Source organism: Carya illinoinensis, chromosome 14, assembly GCF_018687715.1.
Source record: "Carya illinoinensis cultivar Pawnee chromosome 14, C.illinoinensisPawnee_v1, whole genome shotgun sequence".
In the NCBI taxonomy this organism is placed as follows: Eukaryota; Viridiplantae; Streptophyta; class Magnoliopsida; order Fagales; family Juglandaceae; genus Carya; species Carya illinoinensis.
This window is the reverse complement of record NC_056765.1, coordinates 32542191-32561277: the sequence shown is the minus strand read 5'-3', so window position 1 is coordinate 32561277 and position 19087 is coordinate 32542191. Positions and strand designations below refer to the sequence as shown.

Sequence of the window (19087 nt, the reverse complement as noted above, 5' to 3'; positions counted from 1 at the left end):
AGTAGCTGAATTTCTTCTTCCTTTGAAAAATGTAGCCGAGTCAGTCAATATGGGCTTTTAATGAATTGCGGGAAGTTGCGAAATACCTTCGTATGTATTCATAGGCCCAAAGTACGCATTTTAATCAAATGCAGGAAGAGTTATAGAACCTTCTGGTATCATTCAAAGAAATTACATTTGATTTTAATCTTCCTCTCCATGACTATATTTGTTTTAGTCAAAAAGTTTCAAAGTGGGTGGAAGCCCACCTGGAAATTACGTACGTACGCGCTTGTAATCAATAATGCATTTCATAACCGAAAGTTGATGCTGCATCTTCCTGGAACTTTCCTGCTCAGGTCGACCAGTAGTACTAGTACTCCATGGCTAGCTTCTATTATATATACATATAGATCAACTCAGGATATCTTCATTGTTCTCATTGTCTAAGCCCGCAAATTACCAATATTCCCACCTTCCACAATTAAGCTTCTAAATCTCTCGCATTGCATTCATGGGCCAAATCATCGCCACTCTAAGACCCTCTTCATCTACTAATTCCGAGAATACTAAGAAAAGAAAAAGAGACGATTCATCTTGTTCGGAAGAAGATGAAAGAATCATAAGCTCTTCCTTACCTTCTTCCTCGACGGCTCGATGGAAACATGATGTTTTCCTTAGTTTCTGTGGCGAAGACACTCGCAGAAGTTTTACGGATCATCTATATTCCTATTTAAAAGGGAAAGGTATTCTCGTCTTTAGGGATGACGAATCACTCGAGCGAGGAACATACATTTCTCAAGAGCTTATGCAAGCAATTCAAGAATCCCGATACGCCATTGTCATTTTTTCAGAAAATTATGCTTTTTCAAAATGGTGCCTCAGGGAACTTGCCGAGATCGTTGAATGGGAGGAAAAGAAGAATCTCACAATTATTCCTATTTTCTACCATGTGGATCCTTCCGATGTAAGAAAACAAAGAGGGACTTTTGCAAAAGCTTTCGCCGCACATGAAAATCATCTCAGGGTAGACATCGAAGAGATTAATACTTGGAGAAATGCTTGCACAAAAGTCGGTTATATTAAGGGAGAGCACATAAATGGGGACAGGTAACGACTAGCTAGTACTTTTGCGGTTATTGTTAGTGTTAGTGTTGTTATTAACGACTATCTATCTAGCTACTCATGAAATTTATAATTTTTCTACAAAACGATGCTAAATATTCTAATTATAAGTTAAAAGAGGTTTTTTTTGTTTGTCCGTTCGTGCCTATTCAGCTTTCGTCTATATTAATTGTTTTATCAAATTACAGGTACGAGTCAACAATTATACAACAAATCAGTGAAATGATACTCTACAATTATACAATGCCAAATATTCTAATTCATGAAAACCAGAAAATTGTTGGAATAGACTCCCGTGTAGGGGAAATTTTGAACTTATTGCATATGGAATCGAATGACGTTCGCTTCTTAGGAATTCATGGGATGGGTGGCGTTGGTAAAACAACGCTGGCGGAAATAATTTATTGTAGATTTTCTTGTCGATTCGAAGGAAGCAGCTTTATTTCTTGTACCGGCCAAAGATCTACTACTGCTCGTGATCTAGCTTCTTTACAAAAAGAACTCCTTTCTGCAATCATGAAAGAGAAAATACGTGTATACAATCAATACCAGGGAAATGGGACGATAATGGAGATGCTGCAGAATAAAAAGGTTCTTATCATCCTTGATGATGTGGATTGTGAAAAGCTACTGTCGGCATTAGCAGGGGATCGGAAATGGTTTGGTCGAGGGAGTAGGGTGATTATAACATGCAGAGATAGCCATCTATTGACAACACATAAAGTGAATTGTAAGTATGAGGTTCAGCCGCTTGAAACCCCATATGCTTTGCAACTCTTTAGTTTGTCAGCCTTCAACAAAAACCATCCTCCAGATAATTACAAGTATCTATCTATGGATTTTGTGAAATATAGTGGAGGCCTTCCTTTAGCTCTTAAAGTTTTGGGTTCCTTCTTAGTTGAGAGAACATTAGATTCATGGAAAAGTATTAAGGATAAATTGGAAGCGATTCCTAATACAGAAATTTTTGATATTCTTAAAATAAGTTTTGATTGGCTGGAGGAATCGCAGAAAAAATTGTTTTTGGATCTGGCATGTTTATATTTGATATGGCCTTTTAACCTCTACGATTTGAAGGAAATATATCCGGCCATCGACTTTGAGGTTCTCGCCGACAAGTCCCTCCTAAGCAAATCAGATTATGATAAAGGGTACTTGAAGATGCATGATTTGCTAAAAAAAATGGGCCAGGAAATAGTTCGCCTCGAAGATCCTGTAAAACCTGGACGACGTAGTAGGCTGTGTTGTAAGGAGGATGTCCTTCACGTGCTGGAGAAAGATACTGTAAGTTGATTAGTGTAGAGATTAATATAAAAAGGTATATTTTCATCCTAATTCTTGCTAATCCGCTCTTCTTGGTTACTAGGGAACTGAAGCAATTGAAGTCATATGCCTCTATGATCTTGCTGGACAAGCGAAACCATTCAATATTAAAGCCAAAGCATTCTCAGAGATGAAAAATTTGAGATTTCTTTATTTCTGTCTTTCTCCATCATATATAAACTGGCCTGGATATCCTTTAGAATGCATGCCAAGCGCATATATAAAGTGGGATGGAAATCCTTTACAATACGTGCCAAGCGATAAGTTGCAATTACTAGACTGGGAGAGTTGTCCTTCGACATCCTGGCCGGACGGTTTCCGGCCAAAAGGTCTTATTAAACTAAGAATGCATCACAGCCGCTTCGAACGACTGTGGGAGGGATTGATGGTAAGTTTCTCACTCTTATAAATAGGGGTGAGTTCGGTCCGGTCCGGTCCGGGGAGGTTTTGTGGACCGGACCGGACCTATTCGGTCCAGGGTTTTCCAACCCTGGACCGGACCGAACTCCATCAGGACCGGTCCGGTCCGGTCCTATTCGGTCCGGTCCGGTCCGGTCGGTCCATTCGGTCCAAGGTTTTTTTTTTTTTTTTTTTTTTTATCTAATGACATTTTTTTTAATATTTATGTAATTATATTGTAATATATTTAATATATATACATATAGTATTATATATATATATTAGTAATATGCTAATACTATTAGTCTATTAGTAATAATACTATAACTAATAAATATATGTAATAATAACTATACTATAACTAATAACTATATGTAATAATAGTAATAGTGATAACTATATATTTATATAATATGCTAATATTTAATGACATTTTTTTTAATATTTATGTAATTATATTGTAATATATTTAATATATATACATATAGTATACTATTATATATATTAGTAATATGCTAATACTATTATATAAATAATATATATAAATAATATTTTTTTTTTTATTCGGTCCGGTCCGGTCCGGTCCGGGGTGAAAAACTCCCGGACCGGGACCGGACCGAATCTTTTCGGTCCCTTAAAAATGGGACCGGACCGGACCGGACCCAATTCGGTCCGGTCCGGTCCGGTCCAAATAGTGCCGGTCCGGTCGGTTTTGCCGGTCCGGACCGGCCGATGCTCACCCCTACTTATAAATACGTATTTTTCATAGTAATCTCTCTTTCTGTCTTTTTTCAAATAAGTTAATTAATATATTCATATTTTCAGCGGTGGAGCCAGAAATTTAGTACTTTAGGGACAAACAAAACTTGAACAATATATATAAAATATTTTTTGTTCTATTTTTATATAATTTTTTTTACAATATATAATAATCTGATAGGAAGATTTATAATAAAAATAAAATATGTTTAAAAAAATTTATTAAAAAAGTATTTGATATGTCAAGAACAATATATCATTATAATAATATAAAGACATTCATATAAATATATTAAACAAAAGAAATACAGAGTGTCTAAAATTGTAACTTGCGTTATTTTAAACAAACAAAATCATTAAGTATTGAATCTAAATCAAAATGCTAAACTTCTTTCAATATATACAATGGAAAGAGGTTAGAAATATTGGTCCAACTAACTACTTGTTTGTTTATAACAGGTTTTAGACAATTTGAAGATCATAGATCTGAGTTATTCTGATAGTTTGGTTGAAATACCAAATTTGAGTGGAGTCCCAAACCTTGAGAAAATAAACCTGACAGGGTGTAATAGCTTGCGTGAGGTCCACCCATCCATCGGAACTCTCAGACGATTACAAGAATTACAAATGCACGGGACCAAAATCAAACAATTATGGAAGGGGACGTTGGTGGTAAGTTTTTCACTCGTATAAATAACTACGTATTGACCTTCTTAATAATCCCCCTTCATATATTTTTTAAATAAGTTAATATATTCATATTTTAATCTAATCTATAAGTACTTGTTTGTTTATAACAGGTTTTAGACAATTTGAAATATTTAGGTCTGAGTGGTTGTGATGAATTGATTGAAACACCAAATTTGAGTCAAGCTCCAAATCTTGAGGAAATAGATTTTTCAGATTGTAAGAACTTGTGTAATGTCGATCCATCCATCAGATTTCTCAGACAACTAAAACATTTGAGATTAAACGGATGTCCAAGACTTGAGTATTTCCCGACTACTCTGGGAGATATGATATCTCTAGAGAACTTGAGTTTACCATCATCGGAAGTCTCAATTTTTCCGAATGTTATTTATAGTTTTTCATCTCTTGAAAGTCTCTGGTTGGATGGTTGGCCAAGATTAGAGAAATTGCCAGAACTGAGTAAGTTGGAATGTTTGAAGGAATTTAAGGCATATGAAACTTCTATATCACAAATACCATCTATCAATCTAATCCCCAAGAGCATCCGTTGCTTTGAACTCGAAGGAGGAAAGAGGATGCCACGTGAATCAAGAGACTTGGTTATGTTCAATAATGACTGCTCTTTGCCGAAACAAAGCTCATATCCCACCAATCATGATATCGGATCACCTGTAGAATATGAGACAGAAGAAAAGTTTTCGGTGCAAATTCATTGTGACTATGATGTGAGTCTCTCTATCTCTCTCTCTTCTTCAATTTAGAAAAGAACACACGTAAATATACGTAGGGTGCTATTCACATAAACAAAACATGAAGTCGACATCCACCAAAACAAAAATAGCTTAGTTTGTGCGGCAATTAACATCTCTTTTTGTGCAGGCCTTACGGGTGTCGATACGAAGGTGTTCATTGGGATCTAGAATCCCGGAGTGGGTCCACAATAAAAGTAATGGCTCCTCTCTAAAGATGGAGTTGGATGGTAATACGATGTCGGTGATGGGGATTGCTATCTTTATTGTTTGTCAATTCCATTCAATTCGTCCGGTTCGTTTCAGGGGATATGAAAGGGTGGAGTTTCCAATTTGGTTGGATGACAATACCCCAAAAAAAAAATTTTGCACATTTTCGTTTGCACTTTCCAAGGACGTCATTTTGGATAAGCCAATTGTATTATCGGAGTATTTATGGGAGCCGGGATTTTTGAAAAGCTGGGAATGGAAGAGGAGTCTGGATAAACGGAAGATTTCCACTACAGCAGAATTTATGGATTTCCACGGTCAAACTCCATTTATGGAAGTAGAAGTGAAAGAATGGGGATTGCATTTAGTATGTCCGGATGATGGTGCTCTTGGTTTGGGATCAGATTTAGATTCCTTCGTCAATTTTATTAAGGGCTTTGCTAGTCGGAAAACGCAGTCGGCGTGCAGTCGGCTGTACGGAATGAATAAAAAAAAATTATATAAAAATTATTTTATATTCAATGGGACTTGCATGAATTATAAAAAGCTATAATAATAATTTTTTTTTTTCATGTAGGTCCTGTATTAATTTTTTTTTTACAGCCGACTGCACGCCGACTGCATTTCCCGACTGCACAAATCATTTCTCTTTTATTAATTTAGCATTGGAAAACGAGAAACGAAGATTCGATTAATCAGGAATACCTCTTTAATGCTTAGTCCTTTTGAGTAATGGCTTGGCATTGTTTATTTTGGGAATAGAAGATGATCACCATTTTGTACCTGAAATCTCTCAATTCTATTGACGATGTCGAAGTGATCATGAAATCTCAGACTGATTAAGGGAATGCAGACAATCACTGAACCAGCTTTTCTTCTTTGTCATGTTTAGGTACGTTATGCTACCTTTGTGCTTCATCTTAAACTTACTATAAAACTTGCAGTATTTAGTCATTTCGGCTTCTATCTATTTTTAATATGAAAAATATGGTTAAATGTTATGTACATGGAAGTGATCATCACGGAAACTTCAGCTGCCAAAACGTGGGACAATACTTGACATGGAAGTGCTGCTTGATGCGAAATGAAGATTCGATTCAACAGGAGTCCTTTATAAAAGTTGCTTTTTTGTGTTTTGAGTACTGGCTTTGGTATTATTTCTTTGGGAATAGAAGATGTTAACCATTTTGTTTACAAGTTAGGAGTCGAATTTCCAATTGGTTTGTTTCAACTTGCCTCATTTAAGCACAGGAGTAATAAGTTAATTAAGGGAGTCAAAATATATTATTATATAAGAGATTGTTTTTTTTTTTTTAGAGATTGAGAATTCCTCATGTATATGAATTGTTTAATTTTCCTATTAATCAGATTCCAATTCTGCATATAGTTCTAAAAAATCTTATATCTGAATGGGTTTCAGACATATCTATCTCATTTGGATTGAGAGGTGATCTCACCTCATCTCAACTCATCATTATAACTTTCTTAAATTTTCACACAAAATATAATAAATAATTTAATTTTTTCAAATCTCAATTTAACCTATTCAAATTTTAAAAATAATAATAATAATATTTTATTTAACTTTTATCTTTTCTCTAAAACTATCTCATCTCATTTCTAAATCCAAACGAAGCGGATTTAAGGAAGCCCTTGATATCAAATTGCCAAGAGGTTTGAACCAGAATTATTATTAAAAATTGTCGACTTACCGAACATACACGATCATCGATATCAAGAGATCAATAGATACTTGAAATCACTCCCGCTTGACTATAAGATATATTTAAAACACTAAACTTCACTTTTGCCACTCACTCAAGCTTCACGATTGGACTTTGACTCCACATGCACTTGCACCCTAGTAAATGCATGCATGCATACCATACTTTGAATTGATTTGGGCTTAGCATTATTATCTCCTTACTCCAAATTGAGCCTTTACTACTACTGATCCAAGTAACAATCAAAAGAAGGTTCTTGACTACTAACCTTGTCAGTTAATGTAATATGCAATCAATGACGTGCAAAATGGAGAAAATCATCATCTTCGTGTGTAATAGGGAAATAAAGGTTATAACTACTAGCATCCCTACACGAATAGACATACATACCCTTAATACGAGCATTTAGTCAGATAGAATTGTGTTAGCAGAACCATAGTTTCATCATTTGAAAGAGGACGGTACCTCGTGATTTTATTAATAACCTTGGCCTTGTTGAGTAATAGAATTTCTTTGTTAATACCCTCGTGATTTGAAAGAGCATGGTGCTCACTTAATCAATTTAATGACCCTATCAGGCTTAGCTTAGCATGGGGAACCCTCTTGTACACTACTGTTCCCCCTTTTAGGCTGTTTATGACACTACTCTTACACATTAAAAATCAGGCTTATCTTAACTTTTTCTTTTTTGGCAAGTAATAAGAGAACTATCATAAAAGCGCAAAAGGCACAATCTAAGTACACGTGACATACGAGTCATTCACCTATCTATAAAGAAAAAAATATACAAAAAAATCATGTAAATTAAGCCTACTGAAGTCTATAGAAATTGTCCAAAAGCAGTATAGTTTTGAGAAAGAAATTCTTTAGCTCCTGCATTATCCGTCCACAATCCATCAAAACTTCTTTTGCTTTCTTTCCCTCCAAATAAACTCTATGGGGCAAGTAGAAACCATTTTCCACACTACTGCAATTGGACTGCTACCAGCTAACCTTCTCCAAGCTTTGTTTAATTTATTGAATGAAAGAGTCAGGAGGCAAAATCTAGAAGTAATAAGGAACCAAATCATCTTCAGAGAAAACTTTTTATCGGTAGTGTTGCCGCTCAAACTTTTTTTGATTGGTAGCGTTGCCAATCAAACTTCATACCATAACATAGGATTTTTTGGCTCTCAAGATTAGTATCTAAAAAATCTAAATCAAGCTTCTTCTTCTTCTTCATCTTTTCGATAGGTGGATATGAAGAGGCTAGTCTAATTCAAGCTTTTGTGCGCCCATTCTATGCGATTGAGTTGATACACCACGTGAAACATTTTAGAGCATCAATTGCAGAAGAATACAGACCCTGCACAAAAAGAAACACACATGCACACAAAGAAAGTACACGTTACAACTCAAGAAAAAAAGTATAGGGAGTTGTAACTAGAAATTATTGACGAGATGAGGCCCACTGCCATTTTACATCAAATCTGGCATCAAGCAACGATCTTTCATGAACAAATAAAGTGATGTTGATAAAAGGACATATAAGCCAATAGCAGAAAGGTTAAACACCAGAAACTTTGAAGTCAGATCCAAAGGTTCTCTCTTTCCTTTTAAATAAACCTGGCAAACCTTGAAAGCTGAACATCCAACACTTTCTTTCATCAGCTGCTCAATAGTTCATCTCAGAACCAAGTTGGGAGGCACAAGTACCAAGGCACACATTAAAGATATAAAATATTCATGCAGATTGCACTAGGGCTAAGATTTTGGGTAACATAAAAGAAGAAGTTCTTAGATTTTATCCTTTTATAAGTAAGTCATAAGATTTAGAAAGACTAATTTTAAAAAATCCATAGTACTTAATAAATAGTACTTTTTATTAAACAAGGTTTTATTAATGATGTTGACTTGATAAAATAGAAAATACCACACAAACACCACTTGTCCCTAAAAGTTGGAACCAAGTCCCTCAATTATTGTAATTGTTAGACTTAAGTCCTTTTTTCAGCCACACTAATACCATTTTTTGTAAGATTATTTTATTAATGATCAAGAAAAGAACGGACGGCATAATCGAAGCACATGGAGGTATCCAACAAATACACCTAGTGAGAGAGCGAACATAGAGAGTATAGCTAGAGAGACAAAGTTTGGCTGCCATCCAATGGTAGATTGCATTAAAAAGGACAGCCCGGAGGTCTTCAATGTTGCATTGGGTATCCTCAAAACTTGTTCATTGCTTTCCACAATATCTCAGTGTGTTTGTTTTCAAACCACCCCTTCCAATATGCCAAAATATCTACCACCTTTCTACGCATCACCCAACTCAACCCAAAAATTATTTTTTTGATCGGTAAATCAACCCAAAATAATTAAAAACATTGAATTGTTCAGAAAGTAATTCTTGAAATACTGAACTATGTGATTATTATGCCATTCACGTTCAAGGATTCTAGAGAATTGTTTCATCTACATGAATTGGCCACTTGGCAGAAGCACTAACCGATTGACTCTTGCTCACTAATGCTAATATATGATGTCACATTTAGTAGCTAATACCGAATGACTTATTAATAATTTAGCAAAACTTCCAAAAAGAGAACCAACCGAGTTTAGGCTAGTAACGTGATTCCAACACCCAGTCAAAACCATGCTCTCTTTTCAAGTGATTATTCAATTAATAATTTTTTTATTAATTATTCAATTAATATATCTTCTGAATCTTAAATTTCTAACGCATATTTGGACTTGCTGAAACTCAATTAGTTTCTCTGCCCGCCAGAGGGGTGGTGTTTAATTGAGTGTTTGCGTGTGTGTGTGCGCGCGCGAGAGAGAGAGAGAGAGAGAGAGAGAGAGAGAGAGACCAAAAGCAAAATGCAGACCTACCTCTGTTTCATTGGTAGCCTAGCATTGAAAACTGAAATCCACTGTGTAGCAGGAACTCCTAATCGAACCTTCTTCTTGGGCTGCCCATCATCATCATCCTCAATATTCAACCTACCCTGTTTTTGACCAACCTGACAAACATGTCAACAGCAGTTGCATAAAATACCTCCGAATAAAAGAACTACAGAATCAGAATTTAGCCCTAAGTTCATATTACCAAAATTACCTTTTGAGCATCATCAGTGCTTATTGGCCTTAAAGCCGGATTAGGGCCTAATAAGCCCTCGAACAAAGATATTAGCTAGGCATAGTTAGGCTCCTCATCAAATTTCATGTTCACCACAATCTCAAGAAATTGCTTAAGAGGTGGCGGGCAGAAGCAGCATAGCATTTCAGGAGAGGTTGCCATCTTTTTTTTTGCAAACTAGAAATGATTTGTTATCTCCCTATCACGGAAAAATGAACAGAAATAGAGCATTCAAAACAGTCCCAAAAGCAACTCTAAAGACAATAACAAATACTTTAAACCCATGGTGTACCTGATAGCCTTGCCAAGGCAGCCTGCCTCGATGGAGAAAGATGAGTGTATACGCAAGACTCAAGATCATCTCTTCTACTAGCAGTTCTTCCCAGGTGAGCGTGAACACTAGCATATCGAACGGTTCCTCTGGCTCAGAGAAGAAAAGGTATCAAGACCAGCTGTAAAATAGTTGTATTGCAAACCAGTAGCCTAATGAAAAAAAGATTCATTCACCTAAACATTTTTTTTTTTTTTTATGTCGGGGAACCTCTCCAAGGCAGGGCCCTTCGGACCCCCCAGCAAAGTAAACCCCAGTCCCATGCATCACGCCCTCGGAACTTTCCCTACACGGAACTGGTTAAATCAATAGCTTTTCACCCAAGGGTGTGGCCCCAAAGGATTATTTGCATCCATCACCCCCACCCCTTCCTTTTTATATGGGTGGGCCCCTCCTTTTTATATGGGTGGGTGTAGGACAGGAATGAAGGGTGGATCATCATTTCACTTTTTTAAGATATATAGAAAAAAAAATTGCAATTTTATAACAGTTCAAGATTAACTTCAAGATTAACAGTTGAAGATCAACTATCTAGATAGGTGTCTTTCTTGTATACGTCTGTGTGCTTGGATTGAATCTTTTGCATTTTTTTTTATCAAATTTATATTACTTCTCAAAAAAGATTACATTAACGAAAGTAGTATGCTACATCCACCTAAATATTTCATAACCAAAATGGCATAGGACATTTTTATATTGATGGTCTGGCTCCGATTATTTAAGATGACAACCACCTGCATACAAGATTTCTTGATTTTCAAAGAAAATACAGTAAAAGGAGAGTACAAATCGCTCTTTGCTGTTTCATTACAATGTTAGCCTATAAAGGTCGTGGAAGTGATCTTTATTTCCTAGTTGTATCACTGGACACTCATGCTTGGTTGCCACTCTTGTATAGGTCCTGTGCACTAGGGCTATGCCTACCTATATCATCAATAAAACTCTTTGTTTACTGATCAAAAAAGTTCAAAGTCATATATTTTCATGAACACCTTGTGGCTGGTTGCAGCATTCTTCGCCAACAGAGCATATAGGCAGTAGAATTTGAATCATGCTGATTTCACAGATGCTCTTTAATAGTTTTAAGGTATAAAATCAGGAGTTTTGGTAGATCAGAGTTGTCCATTCCAATGGATCATCTATTCTATTTCTATTTTACATTTGGCTACAGTAAATCCTCTACATGTAGAGGTTACTGTTCATTCATCTAAACAATTTATTATTATTTCTCTCCACTGTCTCCCACAATAGTTTCTCTCCTTGTATTTTTTTTCTCCAACAAACTATTAAATAATATAATATTTAAATGATACAGAGAAAAAATAGATAAGCTGATGGATGACATATTGTAAAAGTCAATATGTAAAATAGAAAGTGTATTTTGGTGATGTAATTAAATAAATTAATTGAGCTTTGCCTCCAACCAAGCCCAAAGATTTCAAGACAACACAGGCCAGTAGAAAAATAAAAATTATGACACTCTAGGGGGTAAAGAAAGATACAAGCATGGGATACTCACGCCTACCCTGAAGTATTCCAAACATCCCACAAGCTGGGACCTAGCATGTCCATAACCTGCATATAAACAAGTATAAAAGTTAAACCAACAAGTTATAATGGAGAGATGATAAAGATGCAGTTTGTGTGGATCATACCATAACATAATAGTCTCCTTGCCTCCCTTTATAGTGTACGTTTGGCACTACATGACTAGCACCAAGAGTGCTGTTCAAACAAAATGAAAGAAAAAATCGTAAATAAATGCATATAAACAGACACACACACACACATATATATGGTACAATCATCCACAATCCTTACAAAAAATTAACCCAGAAGAACCCTAAAAAAAGGACCTACTTGTACACTTGCCACTCATATGGTGGACCATAGTTGCAGCCTTTACTGTTTCTATGCTTGAATTTCAGAGCTACCTGACTATCCCATTTTCAAGTGTGGTACAATCACTCAGCATCATGAATGCCATTTTCAAGTGTCATGGCAGCCAATGCTTGAGGAATGTCATCAGGCTGAAGAGCGTGATCAAACTGGCGCCAGCATTTTAAAGCAATATGCCCCTTTTTTCCGCAAATTTGACAAGTCTCCATGCGAGTATTTTCCCAAGAAGAGTCACATACATTATTTGGGGCAGAGTTGTGTTGTGTCCCACTGGGAGAGGGATTTGGGCGTGACACGTGATTGGCTTGGGAGAAGCCACATCCACGGGATGAGAAGTACTTCGGTTTAGAATTCCCGTTCCTTGCATTTGGGCCATAAAACACATAACTTTGTGCGTTGTAGGTCTCGTGAAGTTGGGTTCGTGTATCAAACCCCTGTAGCAGTGACACAACCTCAGCATAAGAAGGCATCGGCGCCTTGAGCATGGTGTGCTGAAGGGTTCGTACTTCGGTCCAAGGCCGTTGAGAAGGGCGAACACCTTCAATTTGTCGACCAATTCCTGCTAGATTATCACATACAGTTTTGAAGTTTCTAAGATGGTCCTGTAACAAAACCGACGCCTCCTTCCGCATGTAGGTGAGTGATTGAGTAAGTTGAAATTCTCTTTCTTGGGACTCCTGAGCATAGGCCTCTTGAAGAACATGACAAACTTGGTAGGAAGTTTCAAGCCCTACAACTAAGCCAAATGATTCCTCGGACAGTGTACCGATGATCCAACCCCAAAGCAATCAATCCTCCTTCCACCATTGTAGGTAAGTGGGGTTGATTTCTTTGTGGGTGATTGTTGTTAAGTCATCGGTGGAGAAACAGAATTGGTGAGGTGGTTCATGAGGTCGTGGCTCTCAACCAAGGGCACGACTTGTTCTCTCCATAGGGGATAATTTCCATGGTTCAACCGTAAAAGTTATTGACAGATAGTGAAATGGCTGCCATGGGAGTAAGACTCTCTTGCTCTCACAATGTCTCTAGATGCCATAAAGACAATTGTGAACTAACTGTATGTGGAAATGTGTCACACAATGTGAGAGTATAGGGAGTCTTCTAATATATATACAATATGTAGTCTATGTACAGAAAGTAGTGAATGTTACAAATAGAAGTGGAAGTGAAAGTTAAAGAATGCGGGATGCATTTGTCTTCGAATGATGCTAATTCACAGTTCTAACAGCATTGCTCCTCTTGGTTTGGGATCTTCAAATTTAGATTTTTGCGGCGAAAATAATCGTCGCAAAAACGTCAAATTGCACCGCAAATGATTTTTGGCGTCCAAGCTCTTTCGCCGCTAGATGGTCGGTACTACATCTCAAAAAGTTTTTAACAGCGATACAAAAAAGCGTCACGAAATCTATGAACTATTGCGGCGATCCATAACGCAGCAAATAGTCTAAAATTTCATCACAAAAAAGCACCAACCAAGGTTAATTATTGCCAATAGAACTTTTCGTGACGATTTTTTCTTGCCGGAAATGGTCAGCTATAATATTGAGATTTGGTCGCAAATTCTTGTTAAACCACAGCAAATACTCATTTGCTGCGATTATAACGCAGCAAATACTTATTTGCGACCACAAATTATAAATAGTCACCCATGTTTATTTGCAGCAGTATAATCGCTGCAAATAATAATTTCCAACCATAACGTCATATATTCTGCAGCAAATGGTGTAAAAATTTGTGTGGTCCCAAATAGATATTTGCAGCAATGATAGTTGCCGCAAATAAGTAGTAGTGACAGAGAGTTAATTATTTCCCACGATTCTAGATCCCCGAAAATATTGTGTTACAAAATAAATAATAATATTGAAACAAAATGCATAAAAAAAAAAAAATTACACATCTTACGTTATATTACAATCCATAAAACAATTACACAAAGTACTTGCTTTATATTCTAAGCAATTACATTATATTAGAATGCATAAAGCAACTACATTATATTTGTCATGTGCAACTTTAGACTTCTCAAGTCACATCAAAGTACAAAGCACATTAAGTCCTACTTGCAGAAATATTGTCCTCCAAAGGCGTGAAAGCCATTTCAATATCTAGCCGGGTAAAACTTGTCCCCCAAAGGAGATTTTCATCTCAAAAACATATGTAGAGATGAGATAAAAACTTGAATCACAAACTTCATTGAATATTGCTAGAAAATTAGTACCAAAGAATATTAACATCTGCTTAAACAGTTGTGGAATTGGAGGCAAAGCATAGAATTCTCCTGGCACAAGAAAGAGAGTTACATGTGAAGATTTATGGTTCTCAACAGAGTTTGCATGTTTAGTCGTAAAAATCAACGTGTACCGCTCCTACACCTCATCATCTTGAAGACTAATACTACACGGTTGCAATATTTTTTTCATTCCAAATTCAAAGCAAATGTAGCAAAAATGAAAACGAAGCTTATTCATCTTCTTCCCCTAAGTTGAGGGCGAGATACCCCCATGTTCCCTGGGGATCGGTCAACCATCTTACTCAAGTAAACAGAGAGTTCATACAAATCAAGAAAGAAACAGAGAATGACGTAGTGATGACGTGGTGATCAAGAAGGATTAAATGTCATGTATGTCAGAAGCTATGACATAAATAAGTACTAGTTCCATATCTTAACATGCATAATAAAATAGCTGACCAAATAACAAGTCCAATGGCTTATTGTTACAAGCATTAACAATAACGGCAATAATATGAACTGGAGGTACCTTGGAACTTTTCGAAATGGTCACCAAAAGAGAAGTTTTATGCCCGGAAGAATGATGAAAGCAAGAATAGATCAGTTTAATAACAAGAAATGGTCACCCCCAACATAAAGATTCCATTTTACTTGGTGCACAATATTAAAACCTAAAAGATAGTTAGCATCAAATAATAAAGTCACATTTATTAAGTTTTAATCATTGAAAACTCATACCCAGCAACTGACATTAACTTCACAGGTTTTTCATGCCCATACAGAGTAGCCTTTAGCGCCTGCTGGCCACACTTGCAACTAGAGTTAAGGGACCAAAGGCAAACAGTAGCATCTTCACCTCCACTTGCCAATACTTTTCCACCAACCTCACCTAACAATTTATCGGACAAGATAGAGACTGGGCCATTGTGACCTCTAAAACAACGTTGGCAAGAACCCTATAATGAAAGCATGAGACGGATAGAGTAGAAGTCCTTGCTACCCCACCTATCGCATAAAGTCTTCCACACCTCTGCATCCACCAAATCAGTGCCTTTTGCCAACGCCATTTTATGACTTCCATAGCTGTTGTAGATCTTGTGCAACTCGTAGTGAAAAGAATTAAACCTCCTACGTAGTTGGTTCAACACGGTCTTGCGATGATTTAACTTCTCCCATTGTAATACAAAGTCAGCCTACATCATTGCAAACTATTATTTGTTTAATGGTTATTAATGGCTTAGAATCATTAATAAAAAGCGATTATCCATTAGTTAATACAAAATAAATTGTTAGACATCTAAATCACAGGAATCACATTAATGGCAACAAGCTGAAATTGCATGTCTATATCGCGAGCTGGAGAAAATTTTAGCTGATATAAAAGTTTATGTAAAAATTCTTGCGTAGGTCCTACAACCACTTCAAACTCTATATTGATGTTAATTATATTTATTGGATTTTTCTTGAAGGACCACTATAGAGTAGACATGTCATAAGGGGCTAATCAAAAGTTTGAAGATAGAAGGTACACATATTGGTCGAATTGAAGTTACGAGGGGGATCATATGTGTTGGGATCTCGAAGGGCAGGTATATCATTATAAAAGTTTTCTTGCATGTGATTTCAGGTATATCATTAAAAGGTTTTCTTGCATGTGAACCTTTTCTCTGATAAACAATTAAGGGCATGTCATTTCAGGTATATCATTAAAAGAGTTAGGCGTGGAGAAATGGTTGATTTGATTAGTGGTTTACGTAGCAGGAATTCAGCAGTCCTTACTATAATGAAGTTTGTATTGATTGTCAACAGAAAATGATCACAAAAGAAATATAACAGGGAATTTATAACAATTTAAAAGCTCAAATTCAGTTAGTCTCAGAAGCATTATAGCACCATATAATCTCTCCTATGATATCACAAGAGAGTGTATCGATTGAAATGATACATCATTATCATCTATGTTGATTTTCTGTAAACAATGGCCCAAGAAAATTATAAGCGGTAAGCCATTGAATTTTTTTATGGGCATTGTTACTTCTAACATCAATCCAAATGATTTTTTTTAGCTTTTCCCATACAAGTGTCTCTTCCACTAAGCATGTATCAACAAAATAGATTGCTTCCAAGTCACTTCATGCATTTAAGAAGGATGTCATGCATCAGACAAGGCTTAATCATCTTGCTGGGCACATAATTAGGTCCACACTAAGTCGATGATGCAAAGTATGAGCATCATATGTAATTTCCATATTATAGATCTTGCACATCATAATCTGAACAGGACAAGAGAAGGGGGTTTAAGAGCCGGTTTATCATAAAGCCATGTTATTAAAAATATCATACCATTGGGTTGTGAGGAAGAGTACATTTTCCCAAAAAAGGATAAAATTCCTCCTTAATCGATACCAGAAAGCACAAAGTAAGAGAATGAAGAAGATGTTCGAAGCATGTGCTTGCATTTACAGGTATGCTTCATGAAGAAAGAACATGTAAATGAGTCATCCAATGAAACAGCTACTAGGGAGAAACATAACACAGTTCAAAGCACAAGCTAAGCAGAGCACCAACCAAACACAGCAAACACGGCAAACAGAGCAAACACAGCAACATTGGGACAAGTTTCATGGACATAAAGGAATGAAAAAATCGATTTTGTCTACTGCAATTGCATCCCAATAGTACCAACGCCTAGTATTACTACAAGCAAAATGGTCTACGAAAAAGAAATCACAGATGAAAATCTATATATAGGCAGATGAAAAAATAGCTAGGGTTAGGCCATTACAGAGTGAGGGATAGAGTGAGAGAGGGGTTTTATAGAGAGAGACGGATCCGTGGTTAATATAGGGCGGATGGGGCCGGCACAAGAAGTCCTCTGTTTCTGCGAAAAATGAAAATTGCTAGGGTTAAGGCATTACACGTAGAGAGGGATAAAGAGACAAGGGGGATAGAGAGAGGGGAGCCAATATATCGGCGGTGACGGTGATACCAGGCGACGGCAGAGGAGACGACGCATGGCGAGCTCGGTGTCTGTGACAATGGGAAAAGTCTCGAAATCAGCCATTACACAGAGAGAGACACCAAATAGAGAGAGAGAGAGAGAGAGAGAGAGAGAGAGAGAGAGCGACGGAGTCCTTACCGGCGGTGACGTGAGGCGCGACGAATTCACAGCGGCACTGGATATTTGGTCGCGGCGAGGGAAAAACGTAACCCTTTTACGGGGTACTGCGTGGGGCTTGGGGCGTGGAGCTTCGGCTCCTCCCTCCCTCCTCCTTTTTTCCTTTTGCTTTTGGTTCTAAGTCACTAGTTTTCCTTTATAATAAAGCTGTTTGGCTGTGTTATGTTCATCACCAGGTGTTTTGTTTCCGAGTCTTCTTCCTTAACATATCACCCAGCTGGGCGGAGGGATATTCCATGGTGGAGATGGAGGATTCCGGTTTCAAATGGTGGGTGTTCCTGACCGTTCGGTTTTGGTCTTCTGAGGGGACAGTTTTTTGAGGGCTTACGGCGTGGGTTGGTCATGGAATTCGCTCATGGAGATGGGGGTAGCTTGCGGGTTGGGGTGCTCTTCTAGGGGGTATAGGAACTCTGTTTTATCCATGGAAAACAGAGGATTATTTTGGGGATGTATGCCGACTTGCATGGGGGGATAAAGCGTCTTCCGGTGTGGATCTCGGGCATAGCTCACGGTGGTTGTGTGTTTTTTTCTATGTTTTTGTTTGTTTCATTCTTTGTACTCTGTTTTGTATGTCTGTCTTTAAGCTTCGGGTGCTCTGTGCATGGGGTGACGCAGCGGTTTGAAGTTTTTTTGGTTTTGGGTTATGGTTTGCATCTGGAAATAAGCTCTCAGTGTGCTGTTTGCCTCTGGTCTCCGTCTAGCCGAAGTGGAGTTTGGGGTGTGTTGGTGGATATGGGCTGGCGACGGTGACGATTATGGAGCTGGCGATGGTGAGAAGCCCATGTGCAGAAGGTGATTTGGTTTTGGTTGTTTGCTGTCAGAAAATCCTTGTGCAGGAAGGGCGTGGTGTAGGCTACCGTGTGTGTGCAGGCTACCAGTGAAAAGTGTGGGTGCTGACAGGAAGTGTTGGGCGAAAGGCTAGTGGGCATACGGTGCTTGTGGCGAGCAGTGTTGGGCGTGGTGCAGGAAGGGCGTGGTGCAGGCTATCGTGAGTGTGCAGGCTACCGTACGGTGCTTGTTTGTTCAGGGGTCTGTTAGGGTTGTTTTTATTTTAGGCTTTAATAAATATATTTTTGAAATAGACAAGTACCTCTCCTCTTTTGAGGATGAGGGTTGTGAGTCCTCTCCTCTTATAGAGGGTGAAGGTTGGGTAGTTCCTCTCCTCCTTAGAGGGTGGGGATGTATTGTGTGGTTTTTCTCGCAGACGAGCCGAGATGAACACTTCTGTTTTAACAGAGTCTCGCATCTCAGTACGGTGTCGTCATTGGAGAGCTTAGAAGTTATTAGACATAGTCCGGCGCAATGAAAGTTGTGCCCGGGGGAGCGTACAACCGATGTGTAGTTGGCTTGTAATCGGGGTTTGTTACCCGCAA

The 19087-nt window shown here is 37.5% G+C and overlaps 1 protein-coding gene and 1 long non-coding RNA gene across 4 annotated transcripts; one reads left to right on the top strand and one right to left on the bottom strand.

The window, feature by feature from the left end:
- The first annotated feature begins 343 nt into the window (after window positions 1–343).
- Window positions 344–6465, top strand: LOC122294429 (disease resistance protein RPV1-like). Its single transcript, XM_043103163.1, has 7 exons — window positions 344–1089; window positions 1293–2388; window positions 2471–2815; window positions 4045–4257; window positions 4386–5000; window positions 5155–6126; window positions 6248–6465. The coding sequence occupies exons 1-6, from the start codon at window positions 494–496 to the stop codon at window positions 5785–5787; spliced, it is 3498 nt and encodes a 1165-aa protein (XP_042959097.1). The 5' UTR covers window positions 344–493; the 3' UTR covers window positions 5788–6126; window positions 6248–6465.
- Window positions 6466–7405: 940 nt separating this feature from the next.
- LOC122294441 lies at window positions 7406–18196 on the bottom strand. 3 transcript variants are annotated; one of them, XR_006237613.1, is made up of 11 exons: window positions 17676–18196; window positions 17526–17566; window positions 17322–17417; window positions 12268–15729; window positions 12063–12132; window positions 11927–11982; window positions 10584–10693; window positions 10369–10496; window positions 10056–10275; window positions 9830–9960; window positions 7406–8303 (listed from the first exon to the last, which is right to left on the bottom strand). It is a non-coding gene; the product is annotated as an uncharacterized LOC122294441 (long non-coding RNA). The 3 variants fall into 3 exon arrangements; XR_006237612.1 differs by lacking the exon at window positions 10584–10693 and having other exon boundaries at window positions 9830–9945; window positions 17676–18195; XR_006237611.1 differs by lacking the exon at window positions 10584–10693 and having other exon boundaries at window positions 17676–18194.
- Between the last annotated feature and the right edge of the window lie 891 nt (window positions 18197–19087).